This window comes from Zophobas morio, unplaced genomic scaffold, assembly GCF_036711695.1.
Source record: "Zophobas morio isolate AGI-343-1 ecotype UQ-CSIRO unplaced genomic scaffold, CSIRO_AGI_Zmor_V1 ptg000021l, whole genome shotgun sequence".
In the NCBI taxonomy this organism is placed as follows: Eukaryota; Metazoa; Arthropoda; class Insecta; order Coleoptera; family Tenebrionidae; genus Zophobas; species Zophobas morio.
The window spans coordinates 27,668,554-27,690,660 of record NW_026972126.1 but is presented as its reverse complement, the minus strand read 5'-3'; the positions used below and the strand labels follow the sequence as shown (position 1 = coordinate 27,690,660).

The following is a 22,107-nucleotide window of genomic DNA, read 5'->3' as shown; positions in this document are numbered from 1 at the left end:
ATTTCTGATTTTGCAAATTTCCGATTTTCGGTTTTTTGATTTTCGATTGGTTCATTTTTCGATAATCGAATTTCCAGTTTTTTTATTTTACGCTTCAATTTCTCGACTTTCCGATTTTTTGACTTTGCGAATTTTTGAGCACTTGATCCACCGAATTTCCCATTTTTCGATGTTTGGAATTTTCGATTTTCGATTTGTTCATTTGTCGAAATTGGAATTTTCAATTTATTTACTTTTCGCTTAATTTCAATTTTTCGACTTTTCGATTCTTCATTTCTTCAGTTTTTGATTTTTCCAAAATTTTGATTCGTTGAATTTTCGATTTTTCGATATTTCGAATTTTTGTTTTTCGATTTTCAATTTGTGGATTTTTGATTTTTCGAATTATTGAATTAACGGATTTTTTAATTTTTGGAATTTCTGATTTTGTGAATTTCCGATTTTCGGTTTTTTGATTTTCGATTGATTCATTTTTCGATAATCGAATTTCCAATTTTTTTACTTTACGCTTCAATTTCTCGACTTTTCGATTTTTTGACTTTGCGAATTTTTGAGCACTTGATCCACCGAATTTCCCATTTTTCGATGTTTGGAATTTTCGATTTTCGATTTGTTCATTTGTCGAAATTGGAATTTTCAATTTATTTACTTTTCGCTTAATTTCAATTTTTCGACTTTTCGATTCTTCATTTCTTCAGTTTTTGATTTTTCCAAAATTTTGATTCGTTGAATTTTCGATTTTTCGATATTTCGAATTTTTGTTTTTCGATTTTCAATTTGTGGATTTTTGATTTTTCGAATTATTGAATTAACGGATTTTTTAATTTTTGGAATTTCTGATTTTGTGAATTTCCGATTTTCGGTTTTTTGATTTTCGATTGATTCATTTTTCGATAATCGAATTTCCAATTTTTTTACTTTACGCTTCAATTTCTCGACTTTTCGATTTTTTGACTTTGCGAATTTTTGAGCACTTGATCCACCGAATTTCCCATTTTTCGATGTTTGGAATTTTCGATTTTCGATTTGTTCATTTGTCGAAATTGGAATTTTCAATTTATTTATTTTTCGCTTAATTTCAATTTTTCGACTTTTCGATTCTTCATTTCTTCAGTTTTTGATTTTTCCAACATTTTGATTCGTTGAATTTTCGATTTTTCGATATTTCGAATTTTTGTTTTTCGATTTTCAATTTGTGGATTTTTGATTTTTCGAATTATTGAATTAACGGATTTTTCAATTTTTGGAATTTCTGATTTTGAGAATTCCCGATTTTCGGTTTTTTGATTTTGGATTGGTTCATTTTTCGATAATCGAATTTGCGATTTTTTTACTTTACGCTTCAATTTCTCGACTTTTCGATTTTTTGACTTTGCGAATTTTTGAGCACTTGATCCACCGAATTTCCCATTTTTCGATGTTTGGAATTTTCGATTTTCGATTTGTTCATTTGTCGAAATTGAAATTTTCAATTTATTTACTTTTCGCTTAATTTCAATTTTTCGACTTTTCAATTCATCATTTCTTCAGTTTTTGATTTTTCCAACATTTTGATTCGTTGAATTTTCGATTTTTCGATATTTCGAATTTTTGTTTTTCGATTTTCAATTCGTGGATTTTTGATTTTTCGAATTATTGAATTAACGGATTTTTCAATTTTTGGCATTTCTGATTTTGCAAATTTCCGATTTTCGGTTTTTTGATTTTCGATTGGTTCATTTTTCGATAATCGAATTTCCAGTTTTTTTATTTTACGCTTCAATTTCTCGACTTTCCGATTTTTTGACTTTGCGAATTTTTGAGCACTTGATCCACCGAATTTCCCATTTTTCGATGTTTGGAATTTTCGATTTTCGATTTGTTCATTTGGCGAAATTGGAATTTTCAATTTATTTACTTTTCGCTTAATTTCAATTTTTCGACTTTCCGATTCTTCATTTCTTCAGTTTTTGATTTTTCCAACATTTTGATTCGTTGAATTTTCGATTTTTCGATATTTCGAAATTTTGTTTTTCGATTTTCAATTTGTGGATTTTTGATTTTTCGAATTATTGAATTAACGGATTTTTCAATTTTTGGAATTTCTGATTTTGCGACTTTCCAATTTTCGGTTTTTTGATTTTCGATTGATTCATTTTTCGATAATCGAATTTCCAATTTTTTTACTTTACGCTTCAATTTCTCGACTTTTCGATTTTTTGACTCTGCGAATTTTTGAGCACTTGATCCACCGAATTTCCCATTTTTCGATGTTTGGAATTTTCGACTTTCGATTTGTTCATTTGTCGAAATTGGAATTTTCAATTTATTTACTTTTCGTTTAATTTCAACTTTTCGACTTTTCGATTCATCATTTCTTCAGTTTTTGATTTTTCCAACATTTTGATTCGTTGAATTTTCGATTTTTCGATATTTCGAATTTTTGTTTTTCGATTTTCAATTTGTGGATTTTTGATATTTCGAATTATTGAATTAACGGATTTTTCAATTTTTGGAATTTCTGATTTTGCGACTTTCCGATTTTCGGTTTTTTGATTTTCGATTGATTCATTTTTCGACAATCGAATTTCCAATTTTTTTACTTTACGCTTCAATTTCTCGACTTTTCGATTTTTTAACTTTGCGAATTTTTGAGCATTTGATTCACCGAATTTGCCATTTTTCGATGTTTGGAATTTTCGATTTTCGATTGCTCATTTGTCGAAATTGGAATTTTCAATTTATTTACTTTTCGCTTAGTTTCAATTTTTCGACTTTCCGATTCTTCATTTCTTCAGTTTTTGATTTTTCCAACATGTTGATTCGTTGAATTTTCGATTTTTCGATATTTCGAATTTTTGTTGTTCGATTTTCAATTTGTGGACTTTTGATTTTTCGAATTATTGAATTAACGGATTTTTCAATTTTTGGAATTTCTGATTTTGCGACTTTTCGATTTTCGGTTTTTTGATTTTCGATTGATTCATTTTTCGATAATCGAATTTCCAGATTTTTTATTTTACGCTTCAATTTCTCGACTTTCCGATTTTTTGACTTTGCGAATTTTTGAGTATTTGATCCACCGAATTTCCCATTTTTCGATGTTTGGAATTTTCGATTTTCGATCTGTTCATTTGTCGAAATTGAAATTTTCAATTTATTTACTTTTCGTTTAATTTCAACTTTTCGACTTTTCAATTCATCATTTCTTCAGTTTTTGATTTTTCCAACATTTTGATTCGTTGAATTTTCGACTTTTCGATATTCCGAATTTTTGTTTTTCGATTTTCAATTTGTGGATTTTTGATTTTTCGAATTATTGAATTAACGGATTTTTCAATTTTTGGAATTTCTGATTTTGCGAATTCCCGATTTTCGGTTTTTTGATTTTCGATTGATTCATTTTTCGATAAACGAATTTCCAATTTTTTTACTTACGCTTCAATTTCTCGACTTTTCGATTTTTTGACTTTGCGAATTTTTGAGCATTTGATTCACCGAATTTCCCATTTTTCGATGTTTCGAATTTTCGATTTTCGATTTGTACATTTGTCGAAATTGGAATTTTCAATTTATTTACTTTTCGCTTAATTTCAATTTTTCAACTTTTCGATTCTTCATTTCTTCAGTTTTTGATTTTTCCAACATTTTGATTCGTTGAATTTTTGATTTTTCGATATTTCGATTTTCAATTTGTGGATTTTTGATTTTTCGAATTATTGAATTAACGGATTTTTCAATTTTTGGAATTTCTGATTTTGCGAATTTCCGATTTTCGGTTTTTTGATTTTCGATTGATTCATTTTTCGATAATCGAATTTCCAATTTTTTTACTTTACGCTTCAATTTCTTGACTTTTCGATTTTTTGACTTTGCGAATTTTTGAGCACTTGATTCACGGAATTTCCGATTTTTCGATGTTTGGAATTTTCGATTTGTTCATTTGTCGAAATTGGAATTTTCAATTTATTTACTTTTCGATTAATTTCAATTTTTCGACTTTTCGATTCTTCATTTCTTCAGTTTTAGATTTTTCCAACATTTTGATTCGTTGAATTTTCGATTTTTCGATATTTCGAATTTTTGTTTTTCGATTTTCAATTTGTGGATTCTTGATTTTTCGAATTATTGAATTAACGGTTTTTGCAATTTTTGGATTTTCTGATTTTGCGAATTTCCGATTTTCGGTTTTTTGAGTTTCGATTGGTTCATTTTTCGATAATCGAATTTGCGATTTTTTTACTTTACGCTTCAATTTCTCGACTTTTCGATTTTTTGACTTTCCGAATTTTTGAGCATTTGATTCACCGAATTTGCCATTTTTCGATGTTTGGAATTTTCGATTTTCGATTGCTCATTTGTCGAAATTGAAATTTTCAATTTATTTACTTTTCGCTTAATTTCAACTTTTCGACTTTTCAATTCATCATTTCTTCAGTTTTTGATTTTTCCAACATTTTGATTCGTTGAATTTTCGATTTTTCGATATTTCGAATTTACGATTTTCCAAATTATCTATTTTCAAAATTTCGGATATTCGCTTTTTAGATTTTTCGAGTTCGAATTTTCAATTTTTTTAAATTCAATTTCTTGATTTTTCATTACATTTCTTGATTTTTCATTCAACTTTTCCATTTTTCGACTTTTCTACTTTCGATATTTCGTTATGGTTATATTTCATTTTTGGATTTGTTGATTTTTCGAAATCTCGATTTTCAAATTTTTGATTTTTTTACTTTTAGTTTTTTGATTTCTCGAGTTTTCGATTTTTCGATTTTTCAATTTTTTGACGTTCCAGAAGATTTTTCCAATTCTTCGATTTGTTCATTTTTCAAAAATCGAATTTTCAGTTTTACCTTTTTTCAACTTCTGGATTTTTCGATTTTTTGAGTATTTGATTTCAAATTTCCAATTTTTTTACTTTACGCTTCAATTTCTCGACTTTTCGATTTTTTGACTTTGCGAATTTTTGAGCATTTGATCCACCGAATTTCCCATTTTTCGATGTTTGGAATTTTCGATTTTCGATTTGTTCATTTGTCGAAATTTAAATTTTCAATTTATTTACTTTTCGCTTAATTTCAACTTTTCGACTTTTCGATTCATCACTTCTTCAGTTTTTGATTTTTCCAACATTTTGATTCGTTGAATTTTCGATTTTTCGATATTTCGAATTTCAATTTCTGGATTTTTGATTTTTCGAATTATTGAATTAACAGATTTTTCAATTTTTGGAATTTCTGATTTTGCGAATTTCTGATTTTCGGTTTTTTGAGTTTCTATTGGTTCATTTTTCGATAATCGAATTTCCAATTTTTTTTTTTACGCTTCAATTTCTCGACTTTTAGATTTTTTGACTTTGCGAATTTTTGAGTATTTGATTCACCGAATTTCCCATTTTATTTTTCGATGTTTCGAATTTTCGATTTTCGATTTGTTCATTTGTCGAAATTGGAATTTTCAATGTATTTACTTTTCGCTTAATTTTAATTTTTCGACTTTTCGATTCTTCATTTCTTCAGTTTTTGATTTTTCCAACATTTTGATTCGTTGAATTTTCGATTTTTCATTGAATTTCTTGATTTTTCATTCAACTTTTCCATTTTTCGACGTTTCTGCTTTCGATATTTCGTTATGGTTATATTTCATTTTTGGATTTGTTGATTTTTCGAAATCTCGATTTTCAAATTTTTGATTTTTTACTTTTTATTTTTTTGATTTCTTGACGTTCCAGAAGATTTTTCTAATTCTTCGATTTTTTGATATTTCGATTTGCTCGTTTTTCAAAAATCGAATTTTCAGTTTCACCTTTTTTCAATTTCTGGATTTTTCGATTTTTTGAGTATTTGATTTCATATTTCCGATTTTTCGTTTTTCAATTTTCGATTTTCGAATACATCTTTGATTCACCGAATTTTGAATTTCCCAACTTTGGGTTTTTCGATATCTGAAATTTTTGATTTGTTCATTTCTCGAAAGTGAAGTTTTCAATTTTTTTTTTAGTTTTCGCTTAATTTCAATTTCTCATTTTTTCACTTTTTCGGCTTTTCGATTTTCATTTCTTCAATTTTAAATTTTTCCAATATTTGATTCGTTGATTTTTCGATATTCCGATTTTTCGACGGTACGTACTTTGGCATGATACCAATTAAAAATCAAATTTTAATATACAGAGTGTTCTATAAAAATGTCTAAAACTTCGCAATTTTCAAATATCGGTATTTAAGTTTATGTACGTTAATAACGTGACAACGTCGCATAGGAATTTTAAAAATAAGCTATGGTCGTCAAGCTTAAGAATTTGTTCACTCTCCTACAGTTAAAAATAATTTTATTAGTGACTCACCTTGTATATATTTATACTGAGATTAAGGTTAAAAACAATCACACAGCGGTTTGAATAAAAAATATTACGATTTTTGACACTAATTTCCACACAATGTTGCAAATTTGTTATTTAATGGTTATTGCACCGAAATCAAGTTTCCTTTGACATAATTGAGTGTCTCGATTTGAAATGGAATTTACATTGAACTCCCTGAACTGAACATAAATTAATCAATTCGACTTTATCGGAAAATTTGGTCACACAAAATATATTCATGCAATTGGAAGGAATAAAACAGCATCGACTTTGGGGTTATTATGCTATTTTTTTTAACTTCCATTAAAAAAAATTGGTCTAAAGAGTTTAGACAGTACTTCCCTCGCTGTCGGAAACTTGACGACTGCATGCCTATTGTGTTTTTTTTCTCATTACATTTTTGTAGTGGGAATTTAAAAAAAAATTGCGATGACGTCATCAACATTTTTGCAAGGACACGTATATCAGTTGGGATAGATGTAGTGTAATACTAAGAATAAAATTATTATATTCTCAAATTTTCGGGAAAATGAATTGGGTCGTTTTGAATATTGATTTGTAATAATCAATAAAATAACGAAACAATTTACTCACGTATACGTATCAGAGGCAACTGAAAATCGTGTATGTATAAACATTCTTAATTTAAGATGACAGGCGTAACAACATACGTGAGAGTCAAACAGAGAAACTGTAAACAAAACGACCATCGGTTTTATTGCTTCGACTTCCGCTTATTATACAAAACATTGGGTTTTATTTTAATTCTTGACGGTGAAATTCACAATTGGTTGATTATAAACATGTCTATTTCACATTCGCGGAACCAAGTGAGCGCATAAAACAAATGCAGGTCTGTAATGTTAAAGTCGATGTAAATAAGCGTGCTACCCTTATGTTTCAACCGAGTTTTTCCTTTAACAAATTTTGTGTCTACCAAATTGGGTTTGTTGGGGTGTAATACTAATAATAAGTGTTGCCTTTAATTTAATCAATAAAATAAATTGACTTCATTAATTTTTTTGAACCACCTCTTAAGAAAATCTAAAAAATATGAATGGAATGATAAATCACAAGTACAAACTCATCATATTTTTTGCATTTTAGATAGGATTTATTCAGCAAAATTTAAGGGTGACGTCATCAATTTTTTTAGGAGGGATGAACAAATACATTTTGAACAAAAGTTTACCATGCTTATAATAACTTTAAAATATTCCCAAGATTTCAAAGCATTCGATTTTGTAATTCCTGATTAAATCGATAAAATAAATTCACGCCTTCATTAATTTTTTTGAGTCACCCTGCATATGCAAATCCAAAAATATGATTGGAATGATAAATCACAAGTACAGACATATTTTGTACATTTTAGATACGATTTATTCGGCAAACTTTTGAGCTGACGCCATCAGTTTTTTGTAGAAGATAACCAAATATATTTTGACTAAAAATTTATTATGCTCTTTATAACCTTAAAACATCTGCAAGATGTCAGAGCATTCCGTTTTGTAGTTCCTGATTAAATCAATAAAATATATTTACGCATTCATTAATTTTTTTGAGTCACTCTGTATATGCAAATCCAAAAAATATGAATGGAGTGATAAATGACAAGTACAGGCTCATCATATTTTGTACATTTTAGATATGATCTATTCGGCAAACTTTCGAGCTGACGTCATCAAGTTTTTGGAGGGGATAAGCAAATATATTTTGACTAAACATTTATTATGCTCTTTATGACCTTAAAACATCTGCAAGATTTCAGAGCATTCGGTTTTGTAGTTCCTGATTAAATCAATAAAATATATTTACGCATTCATTAATTTTTTTGAGTCACCCTGTATATGCAAATCCAAAAAATATGAATGGAGTGATAGATCACAAGTACAGACTCATCATATTTTGTACATTTTAGATATGATTTATTCCACAAACTTTTGAGCTGACGTCATCAAGTTTTTGGAGGGGATAAGCAAATATTTTTTGACTAAAGATTTATTATGCTCTTTATAGCCTTAAAACATCTGCAACATTTCAAAGCATTCTGGTTAGCAGATTAAAAATTAAATTTCAAAATGTTGTTTTATAATTTGGATTTTTTTTCCAAAAATCTGGACGTTTCGGGTGAAAAGTCGATTCAGAGTTGTAAACTACATGTGTAGGACTATGTTATTTTATACAATTGAAAACCCATTTACTATGAACAATTTTGAAGTGACGTCATCGCATTAGTGGTGGGGATGATTAGACAAATTTTGGTTAGCGTTTTACCATCTACATGATATTCTTAATATAAGTACAAAATTTCACAACAATCGGTCGAGTACTTTCGGAGATTATCTGTCTAATAAATATCCGGGACGGCAGACGGACAGACGGACAGACGGACGGACAGACGGACAGACGGACGGACAGACGGACAGACGGACGGACAGACGGACGGACAGACGGACGGACAGACGGAAATGGGAGACCTATTTCTTCGTCTTCTAGGGGTCATGAAAGATCGAGAAAACGTAAAAGTAGAGAGTCGGCCGACGGACTCGATTACAATACTTCCTTTGCTTACGCTCGGGAAGTAAAAAACAAATTAGTGGAAATGGAAACGTCTAACCGAACATAAATTTAACCAAGGGGCTTTTATCGACTATTATGACCTCCTTATCATTTCTGGAGCCGGAAGGCAGGGGAAGTTTTTCTTCTAAATGGAACCGAACTACCGCAACTGCCGCTATCTATCAATCTTTTCCATAAGACATCCGGACATAAAATTGCATATTAGGATGCTTTGACGCACATTATGCAAATATAGCCGTAACAATAGTGCATTGTCAGCGGTTTCAGGTATACATAATAACAACAAGATAAGTGTGGAAAAGTGCACGTGCCATACGTAATCGACTCATCTTCACCCCCCAAGAGAACTCCTCACATTTATTTTAATCATCACTAAAGACGAGAAAACGCATCCATAAAACCCACAAATTCGGTCATACTCGTACTTAGTCATTTCGCTAAACAAACCATGTTTGCGTTACTTCCAAATATGGCCATATTTCCGCCGCTCGTCCCGTTTTCGCGCCCGAAAAAAGGCCAATGTGGGTTTGCATGACAGCGAATGTCGAAACCTCGATTAACGAGGTGTAAAACAAATCAATAAAAAATTTTATATCCATTTAACACGGCGTCAGGGCCGCACTGTGACATAACAGCCCACCTACACCCAAAACCCGACTAACCTAGCAACAAAGCGTCCTCTCGCCGGCACCGGCGGGGTCCCTTCCTGGGCCCTCTTGCTCCTCGTGTTGATCGTGATCGAAGCGTTCTGCAGCACCATTTCGGCATCTTAGCAGCCCGCACTTCGTCGACGCCGAAAATCACTGGCGATTTTGACGATGCATCAGACGCGCTTTTGTCGTCGGAGAAGTACCAATCAACTAATCAGACGAGCCGATCACCACCCACGCGGCACTCTTTCGGCGGACGAAAAACGGCGAAAACGGTGGCCGGTAACGAGCCTACACGGTCCGCGAGACAGCAGGAGACTAACTAAATAGAGTGACTCAATACGCAGTCTGATCGGAGAGATCGCTGCTCCTGCTGCTGCAGGAACTGGAGCTTTTTAATTCCGATGAGTGGCGGTGGTCTGTTGCACTTGCGGCTTTTTTTAGACGAGGCGATCGCGGAGACTGGGCGTCTGCAGGCGTCGCGGCGCCGGGATGAAGGGCCGCCCTTATAACTTTGATAGGGTTAGTGAGTGTTTCTTGTTGTTTTTGCTTCGTCGGGATGGACCGACTACTCCGAAATTTTAAATAAATAAAAAGTTCAGTGCGAACTACTTTACGGCTTACTTTTTCTAACTCATTACGTCTGGTTTAGTGTTTGACATTAGATCAGTGTGCGTTCAAACGTTATTACGTAATTATAAGGTCGAACTTGTTGCTAATGGAAAATAAAATATGAGTAAACTAACAACGTATCTATGTTGACAGGAAATTGGAATAGCGAACATAACGTGGTCCGAGTATGCAAGAAGTGACTCGCAAAAATATTATTTCCGTTTGAACCTGTACATTTTTGATGCCTTTAACGGGAGTTTTAAGCGCTTTTTGTAATTTAGTGCGGCTTATCTGATCGTGCATTTTTTGTTGTTATAACTCTTGTTTTTATGAATTTTATGTAACGAACGCGGGAAAAGCCACACTGGTTTTGTGTTAGCTAAAAAAAACTATTGTTATAAAGTCGTGTCGGGTCGGGTGAGGTCAGATCAGGTCGAGTCAAGTCAGGTTAGGTCAGCTCAGCACAAGTTAGATTAGAGGATTTTTGAAAAAAGTGTCTAAAAATTCACAAAAAAATCTAGGATGCAGATCTGGACGTGACGATTTCAAAAATATAAGTGTTTATGGTCTCAGAGCAAGATTTTCAATTCATAACATTCAATTTTTTTATAAATCCTTTTAAATTTGCCACATTTCCTTGGAAAATTCTGGAAAAATAGTGAGAATATTCGAAGAAATGAAGCCGAAAATCACTAAATAACCAATCAGGAAAAATAATCCAGTCAGTGGCCACCGGTTTTTGAAATATTTGGACCCAAAGAAAATTTTTAAGATATCTCAAAATTTTGAACATTTCATTTTTGAGATTCTGGAAAATGATCAGAATTTTCGAAAGATGAAGGCGAAAATGACTTGTGGAGGTTGAAATCTACAAAAAAAAAGTATTCATTCAGGTAATTTTCGAAAATCGTCGATAATATGTCGAAAGTTTCATAAGGTTAAATCTGATATTGAAAAATTGAGATTTTGGAAAAGTTACCTGAAAAACCACAAAAAAATCCGAAATATAGATTTCTACACACTGAATGCAAAAACATAACGTGTTTACGGTCCCCGATCAAAATTATAGACAAATATCGAAAATTCCCGAGTATCCTAGACTTTTTAAGGATCTACATTTAATCTAATTTCGAAAAAAATAGGTGGCCAAGAATTATGAAAAAAATTGTGTTGGCGCCGGCATAATACCTCTATTAGGGAAAATAATCCAAAGTGAGGACGAGCGCCAGTTTTTGAAATATTCGGGCCCAAAATCAAATTTCAAAAATATCTGAAAATTTGTGCACATTCGATTCTGGTGATTCTAAAAAAAATAGTAGGAATTTTTGAAGAAATGAATCCGAAAATAATAATTTTCGAAACTGGTCGAAAAAAATTCGAAAATTTTGTATCGAAACAGGAGCTTTTGGAAGAGTTATTTAAAAATTCACAAAAAATTCGGGAAGATAGATTTCGACAAGCTGTATGCAAAAACATACGGTGTTTATGCTCCCTGATCAAGATTATAAACGAATATAGAAAATTCTGGGGTCATGGATGATTTTTATTAAGGACTTTTTTGGCACAATTCCGAAAAAACTAGGTGGCAAAAAATTATGAAAAAAATCGTGTCTGCGAAGGAATGGCACGTCCATCAAAAAAAATAATCCAAAGTCAATACAGCTACCGGTTTTCGAAATATTTGGGTTCAAAGGCAATTTTTAAAACACTTCAAAATTTTGTATATTTCATTTTGGTGATTCTGAAGAAAATAGTACGAATTTTGGAAGAAATAAATTCGAAAATGACTTGTTGAGATCGAAATCTAGAAAAAATCTCTTTCGGTAATTTATGATTTTTCAAGGTGATGGAAAAAAATCGAAAATTTCATTTTGAAAAATTGATGTTTTTGAAAAGTTATCCAAAAATCGACAAAAATTCCAGAAGCTAGAATTCGACAATCTGAATCCAAAAAGATAGAGTATTTATTGTCCCCGATCAAGATTATAAACGAATTTAGAAAATTCCGCAGTCATCGTAGAATTTTATTAAGTACCTATTTGGCGCAATTTCGAAAAAACTGGATGGCCAAAAATCATGAAAAAAATTGTGTTTGCGAAGAAATGGTACCTCTATTAGGAAAAACAATCCAAAGTCAATACGCCTACTGCTTTTGGAAATATTTGGGTTCAAAGTCAAATTTGAAAATATCTAAAAATTTTGTACATTTCATTTTGGCGATTCTGAAAAAATGGTGAGAATTTTTTAAGAAATGAAGCCGAAAATAACTTCTGGAGTTTGGAATCTACAAAAAAATTGTCTTAGGTAATTTTCGAAGGTGGTCAAAAAAGATCGAAAATTTTATAGGAGAGTGTATTGAAAAAGTGAGCTTTTGAAAAAGTTGCCTAAAAATCCACAAAAAATCTGGAGGATACACTTCGACAAGCTAAATTCAAAAAACATGGCATCTTTATGGTCCCAGAACAAGATTATAGACGAATATCGAAAATTCCGAAGTCATCGTAGATTTTTATTAATAAGGACCTATTTGGCACAATTTCCAAAAAACTGGATGGCCAAAAATCATGAAAAAAATTGTGTTTGCGAAGAAATGGTACCTCTATTAGAGAAAAGAATCCAAAGTCAATGCCGCTACTGGTTTTGGAAATATTTGGGTTCAAAGTCAAATTTGAAAATATCTAAAAATTTTGTACATTTCAATTTGGCGCTTCTGAAAAAATGGTAAGAATTTTTTAAGAAATGAAGCCGAAAATAACTTCTGGAGTTTGGAATCTACAAAAAAAATCTTTCGGTAATTTTCGAAAGTTGTCAAGAAAGATCGAAAATTTTATAGGAGAGTGTATTGAAAAATTGAGCTTTTGAAAAAGTTACCTAAAAATCCACAAAAAATCTGGAGGATACACTTCGACAAGCTAAATTCAAAAAACATGGCATCTTTATGGTCCCGGAACAAGATTATAGACGATTATCGAAAATTCCGAAGTCATCGTAGATTTTTATTAATAAGGACTTATTTGGCACAATTTCGAAAAAACTGGATGGCCAAAAATCATGAAAAAAATTGTGTTCGCGAAGAAATGGTACCTCTATTAGAGAAAACAATCCAAAGTCAATGCGGCTACTGGTTTTGGAAATATTTGGGTTCAAAGTCAAATTTGAAAATATCTAAAAATTTTGTACATTTTATTTTCACGATTCTGAAAAAATGGTAAGAATTTTTTAAGAAATGAAGCCGAAAATAACTTCCGGAGTTTGGAATCTACAAAAAAATTGTCTTAGATAATTTTCGAATGTAGTCAAAAAAGAGCGAAAATTTCTTAGGGGAGTGTATTGAAAAAATGAGCTTTTGAAAAAGTTACCTAAAAATCCACAAAAAATCTGGAGGATACACTTCGACAAGCTAAATTATTAAAAAAACATGGCATCTTTATGGTCCCAGAACAAGAAATTAGACGATTATCGAAAATTCCGTAAATTTTTGTTAAGGACTATTTAGCACAATTTCGGAAAAATTGGGTGGCCAAAAATTCTGTAAAAAATTGTGTTTTGCTCAGGAATGATGCGTCTATCATTCGAAATATTTGGGTCCAAAGTCTAATTTTTAAAACACATCACCCAAAATTTACCATACTTCATTTTGGCTGCTCTGGAAAAATAGAATACATACTTAAATAATTATTTAAGTATTCTATTTTTTTTTTATTGTATCGAAAATTTGGTAAAACACTACAACCGAATCACCAGAAAACGTTAATTAAAATTAATTTATTCGTCCCCTCTCAACAACTGATGACGTCATCTCAAAAATCATCAAATACATCTTCATGGGAAATGTGGATTTATTTTTAGAATTACTCGCCTGGTGTCTCAAAAAAATTAGTGATTTATGTTATAATTATTTCGAACCACTAAATAACGCGGAATTTGCAATGGTCACGACAAACGTCACACACCTCAAATGTCAAACAACGCATACTTGGGTCATTGCACATTCGAACATCTCCTAAAATACGTATGTTTCAGAAAATAGTTGAGTAAAATAGAAAGTACCACACTGGTTTTGTGTTAGCTAAAAAAAACTATTGTTATAAAGTCGTGTCGGGTCAGGTGAGGTCAGATCAGGTCGAGTCAAGTCAGGTTAGGTCAGCTCAGCACAGGTTAGATCAGAGGATTTTTGAAAAAAGTGTCTAAAAATTCACAAAAAAATCTAGGATGGAGATCTGGACGTGACGATTTCAAAAATATAAGTGTTTATGGTCCCAGAGCAAAATTTTCAAAATATTCCCTTTAACATTCAATTATTTTATAAATATTTTTAAATCTGCCACATTTCCATGGAAAATTCTGGAAAAATATTGAAACTATTCGAAGAAATGAAGCCGAAAATCACTAAATAACTAATCAGGAAAAATAATCTAGTCAGTTGCTACCGGTTTTTGAAATATTTGGATCTGGAAAATTGTAGGAATTTTCGAAAGATGAAGCCGAAAATGACTTGTGGAGGTTGAAATCTACAAAAAAATGTATTCATTCCAGTAATTTTTTAAAATGATCCATAATGTGTCGAAAGTTTCGTAAGATTAAATTTGATATTGAAAAATTGAGATTTTGGAAAAGCTGTCTAAAAAAATACAAAAAATTCCAGAAGATAGATTTCAACAAGCTGAATCCAAAAATATAGCATGCTTATGTTTCCAGATCAAGATTATAGACGAATATCGAAAAAACGTGACCAGCAGTAAATTTTCGTTAAAGATTTATTTAGTGCACTTTCGGAAAAACTGGGTGACCAAAAATTATAAAAAAAATCATATTTGCGAAGGAATGATACGTCCATCACAGAACATAATCCAAAGTCAATATTGCTACTTTTTTGCGAAATTTTTGGGTTCAAACTAAAATTTTAAAATACCTCAAAATTTTGTACATTTTATTTTAGAGATTCTCAAAAAAAACGGTAAGAACTGAAGCCGAAAATAACTTCGGGAGGTCGAAATCTACAAAGAAATGTATTTCGGTAATTTTCGAAAGTGGTCAAAAAAGATCGAAAATTTCATAGGAGACGTTACTGAAAAATTGAATTTCTGGAAAAGTTATCAAAATTCCACAAAAAAATCCGAAAGATAAATTTCTACAACCTGAATCTAAAAACATAACTTGTTTACGATCTCTGATCAAAATTATAGACGGATATTGAAAATTCTGGAGTATCGTAGATTTTTTAAGGATCTATTTAACGCAATTTCGAAAAAAATCGGTGGACAAAAATTATGAAAAAAAATCGCATTTACGAAGGAATAATATCTATCACCGAGAATAATCCAAAGTCAAAACGGCCACTGGTTTTCGAAATATTTGGGTTCAAAATCAAATTTCTAAAACACCTCAAAATTAGTGTACATTTCATTTTGGTAATTTTGAAAAAAAAATAGTAAGAATTTTCGGAGAAATTAATCCAAAAATAACTTTTGGAGGTTGAAATGTCGACAAAATCTCATTTGGTAATTTTCGAAAATAGTCGAAAAAAAATCGAAAATTTCGTATAAAAAAAGGAGCTTTTGAAAGAGTTATCTAACAATCCTCAAAAAAATCCGGAAGATGAAATTCGATAAGCTGAATCTAAAATTTATGCTCCTCAATCAACTTTATAAACGAATATATAAAATTCTGGAGTCATCGATCATTTTTATTAAGAACCATTTTAGTGCAATTCCGAAAAAACTGGGTGGCCAAAAATTATGAAAAAAATTATGTTTGCTCAGGAATGATGCGTCTATCAGAGAAAATATTCCAAAGTGAATACGGCCACTGGTTTTCGAAATATTTGGGTTTTAGTCAAATTTTTCAAGTCTCTCAAAATTTTGTACATTTCATTTTGGAGATTTTGGAAAAATGGTAAGATTTTTCGAATAAATGAAGCCAAACATAACTTCTGAGAGTCGAAATCTACAAAAAAAAAACACAAAACTAAGTAATTTTCGAAGGTGGTCAAAAAAGATCGAAAATTTCATAGGGGAGAGTACTGAAAAACTGAGCATTTGAAAAAGTTACCTAAAAATTCACAAAAAATCTGGAGGATACATTCCGACAAGCTAAATTCAAAAGACATAGCGTCTTTATGGTCTAAGAGCAAGATTATAGACGAATATCGAAAATTCCCTCGAAATCATAGGTTTTTGTTAAAGTCTTATTTAGCGTAATTTTGGAAAAACTGGGTGGCCAAAAATTATGAAAAAAATTGTGTTTGCTCAAGAATGATGCGTCTATCCGGAAAAATATTCCAAAGTCAATACGGCTACTGGTTTTCGAAATATTTGGGTTTAATTTCAAATTTTTCAAGTCTCTCAAAATTTTGTACATTTCATTTTGGAGATTTTGGAAAAATGGTATGATTCTTCGAATAAATGAAGCCAAAATTAACTTCTGGGAGTCGAAATCTACAAAAAAAAAACTTTAAATAATTTTCGAAGGTGGTCAAAAAAGATCGAAAATTTCATAGGGGAGAGTACTGAAAAACTGAGCTTTTGAAAAAGTTACCTAAAAATTCACAAAAAATCTAGAGGATACATTTCGATAAGCTAAATTCAAAAGACATAGCGTCTTTATGGTCTAAGAGCAAGATTATAGACGAATATCGAAAATTTCCGCGAAATCATAGATTTTTGTTAAAGTCTTATTTAGCGCAATTTTGGAAAAACTGGGTGGCCAAAAATTATGAAAAAAATTGGGTTTGCTCAAGAATGATGCGTCTATCACGAAAAATATTCCAAAGTCAATACGGCTACTGGTTTTCGAAATATTTGGGTTTAATTTCAATTTTTCAAGTCTCTCAAAATTTTGTACACTTCATTTTGGAGATTTTGGAAAAATGGTATGATTCTTCGAATAAATGAAGCCAAAATTAACTTCTGGGAGTCGAAATCTACAAAAAAAAACAAAACTTTAAGTAATTTTCGAAGGTGGTCAAAAAAGATCGAAAATTTCATAGGGGAGAGTACTGAAAAACTGAGCTTTTGAAAAAGTTACCTAAAAATTCACAAAAAATCTGGAGGATACATTTCGACAAGCTAAATTCAAAAAACATGGCATCTTTATGGTCCCAGAGCAAGATTATAGATGAATATCTAAAATTACGAAGTCATCGTAGATTTTTATTAAGGACGTATTTGGCACAATTTCGAAAAAACTGGATGGCCAAAAATCACGAAAAAAACTGTGTTTGCCAAGAAATAGTACCTCTATTATAGAAAACAATCCAAAGTCAATACGCCTACTGGTTTTGGAAATATTTGGGTTCAAAATCAAATTTGAAAATATCTAAAAATTTTATACATTTCATTTTGGCGATTCTGAAAAAATGGTAAGAATTTGTTAAGAAATGAAGCCGAAGATAACTTCTGGAGTTTGGAATCTACAAAAAAATTGTCTTAGGTAATTTTCGAAGGTGGTCAAAAAAGATCGAAAATTTTATAGGAGAGTGTATTGAAAAAGTGAGCTTTTGAAAAAGTTGCCTAAAAATCCACAAAAAATCTGGAGGATACATTCGACAAGCTAAATTCAAAAAACATGGCATCTTTATGGTCCCAGAACAAGATTATAGACGATTATCGAAAATTCCGAAGTCATCGTAGATTTTTATTAATAAGGACCTATTTGGCACAATTTCGAAAAAACTGGATGGCCAAAAATCATGAAAAAAATTGTGTTCGCGAAGAAATGGTACCTCTATTAGAGAAAACAATCCAAAGTCAATGCGGCTACTGGTTTTGGAAATATTTGGGTTCAAAGTCAAATTTGAAAATATCTAAAAATTTTGTACATTTTATTTTCACGATTCTGAAAAAATGGTAAGAATTTTTTAAGAAATGAAGCCGAAAATAACTTCCGGAGTTTGGAATCTACAAAAAAATTGTCTTAGATAATTTTCGAATGTAGTCAAAAAAGAGCGAAAATTTCTTAGGGGAGTGTATTGAAAAAATGAGCTTTTGAAAAAGTTACCTAAAAATCCACAAAAAATCTGGAGGATACACTTCGACAAGCTAAATTCAAAAAACATGGCATCCTTATGGTCCCAGAACAAGAAATTAGACGATTATCGAAAATTCCGTAAATTTTTGTTAAGGACTATTTAGCGCAATTTCGGAAAAATTGGGTGGCCAAAAATTCTGTAAAAAATTGTGTTTTGCTCAGGAATGATGCGTCTATCATTCGAAATATTTGGGTCCAAAGTCTAATTTTTAAAACACATCACCCAAAATTTACCATACTTCATTTTGGCGACTCTGGAAAAATAGAATACTTAAATAATTATTGTATCGAAAATTTGGTAAAACACTACAACCGAGTCACCAGAAAACGTTAATTAAAATTAATTAATTCGTCCCCTCTCAACAACTGATGACGTCATCTCAAAAATCATCAAATAAATCTTCATCGGAAACATGGATTTATTTTTAGAATTGCTCGCCTGGTGTCTCAAAAAAATTAATGATTTATGTTATAATTATTTCGAACCACTAAGTAACGCGGAATTTGCAGTGATCACGACAAACGTCACACACCTCAAATGTCAAACAACGCATACTTGGGTCATTGCACATTCGAACATCTCCTAAAATACGTATGTTTCAGAAAATAGTTGAGTAAAATAGAAAGTATAAAAACGTCGACACTGTAGTAGCAAGCAATCAGTTTCAACAATTGTTCTTGTTTGTAGAACAAAAGAGTAGTTATAAATTATTGTGTTACCAAAGTGGGCGTCGACTTTCGCCGCCTTGTCTAAACAGAAGTTACAATAAAATTGTCACACTGACATTGGTGATCATTTATAGCCCCTTTATCATATGAAGCGCCATCTATTGAAGCCAGATTAAACCACAAACAATTTCCTGTTTTCAAAACATTTTCACTCTCATTACGATCGTGATATAACAGAAATATTATTTTTAATACCTACTTGTCGCATTTATATCACTTATTACTGTTCTAAACAACAAATAAAAGTTAAGACACAGAACTCTGCGGTCGAACCAGTACCTCTCCACCAGATGGCGCCACCTCACCCAACTTCACCTTCCCGTCTCCCACAAAATTTAATTAATAATAACAGGAAAAGGAAAATTGGCACACTACAGATGCCAAAAATATTTAACACAACGCTTCAACTTTCGGACGAAGTCAAATACCTGGGAGTTGTATTGGACTGGCGACTGAATTGGAAGAAGCATGTAGATGATAAAGTAGAAAAGGCACGCTCGGCTCTTTGGCAATGTCGTAGGGTGGTGGGAAGGTCGTGGGGTTTAAATCCCAAGATCGCCCTCTGGATCTACACGGCAATAGTCAGACCGATGCTGTGCTATGGAGCTTTAGTTTGGTGGCCCAGAGCCAGACAAAAAACAACAGCCCTGCAACTTGAACACGTTCAGAGAATGGCGTGTCTCAGTGTTACAGGAGCAATGAGGACCACTCCCACAGCGGCTCTGGAGACTCTTCTTTGCTTAGCACCTCTTAACCTTTACATAGAGGAAGCGGCAATGACGACGTCTCTAAGACTTCACTCTCTGGGAGTATGGAACAAACAAGGCCGCACAACGAAGCACACTCGGATCTTAACGGAGGCGTTCAACAGAATACCCTTGTTAAGGATGGGCTGTGACCGAATGGGCACAAAATTAATATATGAGAAGACATATAGAATATCAATGAATGATAATTCAGAAGGACGAGCCGACATAGATATCTATGTCGATGGTGCCAAAACAGATAGTGGTTCAGGAGCCGGCATCTACTCCGAACAACTGAACGCACAAATTAGTGTACCTCTCGGCACCCACACGTCTGTCTTACAAACAGAACTGATGGGAATAATGCTGGGAGCTAGAATCATTGCTGAACGTGAAATCGGCAACAAATCAATACGCATACTTACTGACAGCAAGTCTGCACTACTAGCCCTGGACAGCTGTATGGTTCGATCCGGGCTGGTTTGGGAGTGCAGACAAACGCTAAAGTATGTAACGCAGAGGAATAGTGTGGAACTTTGTTGGATCAAAGGACACAGTGGCAACGAAGGAAACGAGAGGGCAGATGAGATGGCGAAGCGAGCCGCGCGCATGCCCTTCTGGGGACCCGAACCGGCAATCACGCCTTCGGTCGCCCTCTCGAACGAACTCGTAAAGCAATATACCCAGAGACGCCATGAGCAGATATGGGTGAAGTTGAGCAGCTGTCGGCATAGTAGAGCTTGTATGGCGACACCAGACCGTAAGTTGACGAAATTTTATCTCTCACTTTCAAGGGACAAACTGCGTAAACTGGTAGGATTCCTTACGGGACATTACCAGTTTAACAAACATCTATATACGATAGGGGTGGTAACAGACCCAATCTGTCGTGGATGCAATGAAGAAGAGGAAACAGCTGAGCACATTCTTCGTGAGTGTCCAGCCCTAGCCTCCTACAGGGAATCCATACTAGGGGACATCTGGCCTAGTATGGCAAATATCAGGGAGTTTCCACCCTCTGCATTACTCAAGTACATTCAAGCAGTTGGGTGGCTTGACGAGTAGAGGAGCGGGAAAACACCCTGATATGGACTTGGGGAAGGTACAATGGGCCCAAAGGCGAGGCCTAAGTGCCGGCTGGCCACGGTCAGCCCCCATAAATTAAGAATCCAGAAGAATCCAGAAGACACAGAACTCTGCGGTCGAACCAGTACCTCTCCACCAGATGGCGCCACCTCACCCAACTTCACCTTCCCGTCTCCCACAAAATTTAATTCCCCCATTTGCCTCGTTTCCCATTTACCAAATACGCCCAATATCTCCCTCAAACCAGAACGACGACATTTTCACGCTCCGCCAGTCCCGACTCCCACGGATACTTTTTTGTTGACTTTTCTCTTTTCATGCGCCCCTGAATACACCCCACACAAAATTTGCAATATTACAACCCTCTCGACTCCCTCCGCTTCGCCTGCCAAATATAAAAGCGAGAAAATTACAGGATTTCGTCGACTGCGGGCAATATTCTTGCGGGGATTTCTTTCCACTCGCCGTTTTAAAGCTAAACCTCTTAGACCGGCATTCTCCCCCTAATGAATCTCCATTCACACAAAATCGGCGAAATTGCTCTGTTTATTTTTAATTGGAAGAGTTCGGGCTGCCATTTGGGAGCGCGAATCGATTGCGAATAAAAACGAGCGCTCGTGGGCGGATTATGGGGTGATAAAATTGTCTCTGGGGCAGGACCGGCGTCAGGGGGAATTTAAACGGTGTTTCGGGCCACGGGACTCGTGAATTCCTGTTAGTAGAATTCGCCGGATTACCAACACATGGCACAATTTATACGAAATATCTTACATTAAGTTAGCTTTGGAAAAACTGTGCATTCGACCTGAATTATTGGTTGTCTACGTTACATATTAGCTCAAAATTCAAACATGTTAATGGATTTTTGGGCAAATTTTTGAAAATTTCGAACGCAAATTTCTCGATTATTCGAAAATTTATGAAAACAACGACCTCGTATTCGTAATCACCTAAGAATAATCTGCCTAATGACGTAGATTTTTGCTTGTTAATATGCGAATTAACGAATTTTTGGAAATATTTTTGAAAATTTCAAACAAAAATTTCTCTATTATTTGAAAACTTATGACAATAACTTCGTATTCGAAATTTACGGAAAATTCTCTGTCCGATTACGTAGCTGTTTAGTGATTAAAACCATATTAAGTGATTTTTGAGAAAATTTCTTAAAATTTCAGATTCAAATTTGTCCATTATTTGAAAACTCATGACAACGACGATCTCATATTTAAAATCTACGGAGAATTCTATGTCCGACTACGTAGCTATCTAATAATTAAGATGCATATTAATGGATTCTGGGAAAATTTTAGAAAATTTCGAACTCAAT

At 32.9% G+C, this 22,107-nt stretch overlaps 1 protein-coding gene across 2 annotated transcripts in view; it reads right to left on the bottom strand.

Moving 5' to 3' along the window:
* The window catches only part of Rapgap1 (Rap GTPase activating protein 1), a 305,306-nt gene that overhangs the window by 258,132 nt on the left and 25,067 nt on the right, over positions 1 to 22,107 (bottom strand). The window contains exon 1 of one of the 2 annotated variants that reach the window (XM_064061036.1): positions 9,589 to 9,878. The exons of the other annotated variant lie outside the window; for it this stretch is intronic. Coding sequence (XP_063917106.1) covers positions 9,589 to 9,686 — 98 coding nt within the window. The 5' untranslated portion in view covers positions 9,687 to 9,878. Of the gene's footprint in view, positions 1 to 9,588; positions 9,879 to 22,107 lie in introns of those variants that run through there. 2 annotated transcript variants of the gene reach the window in all.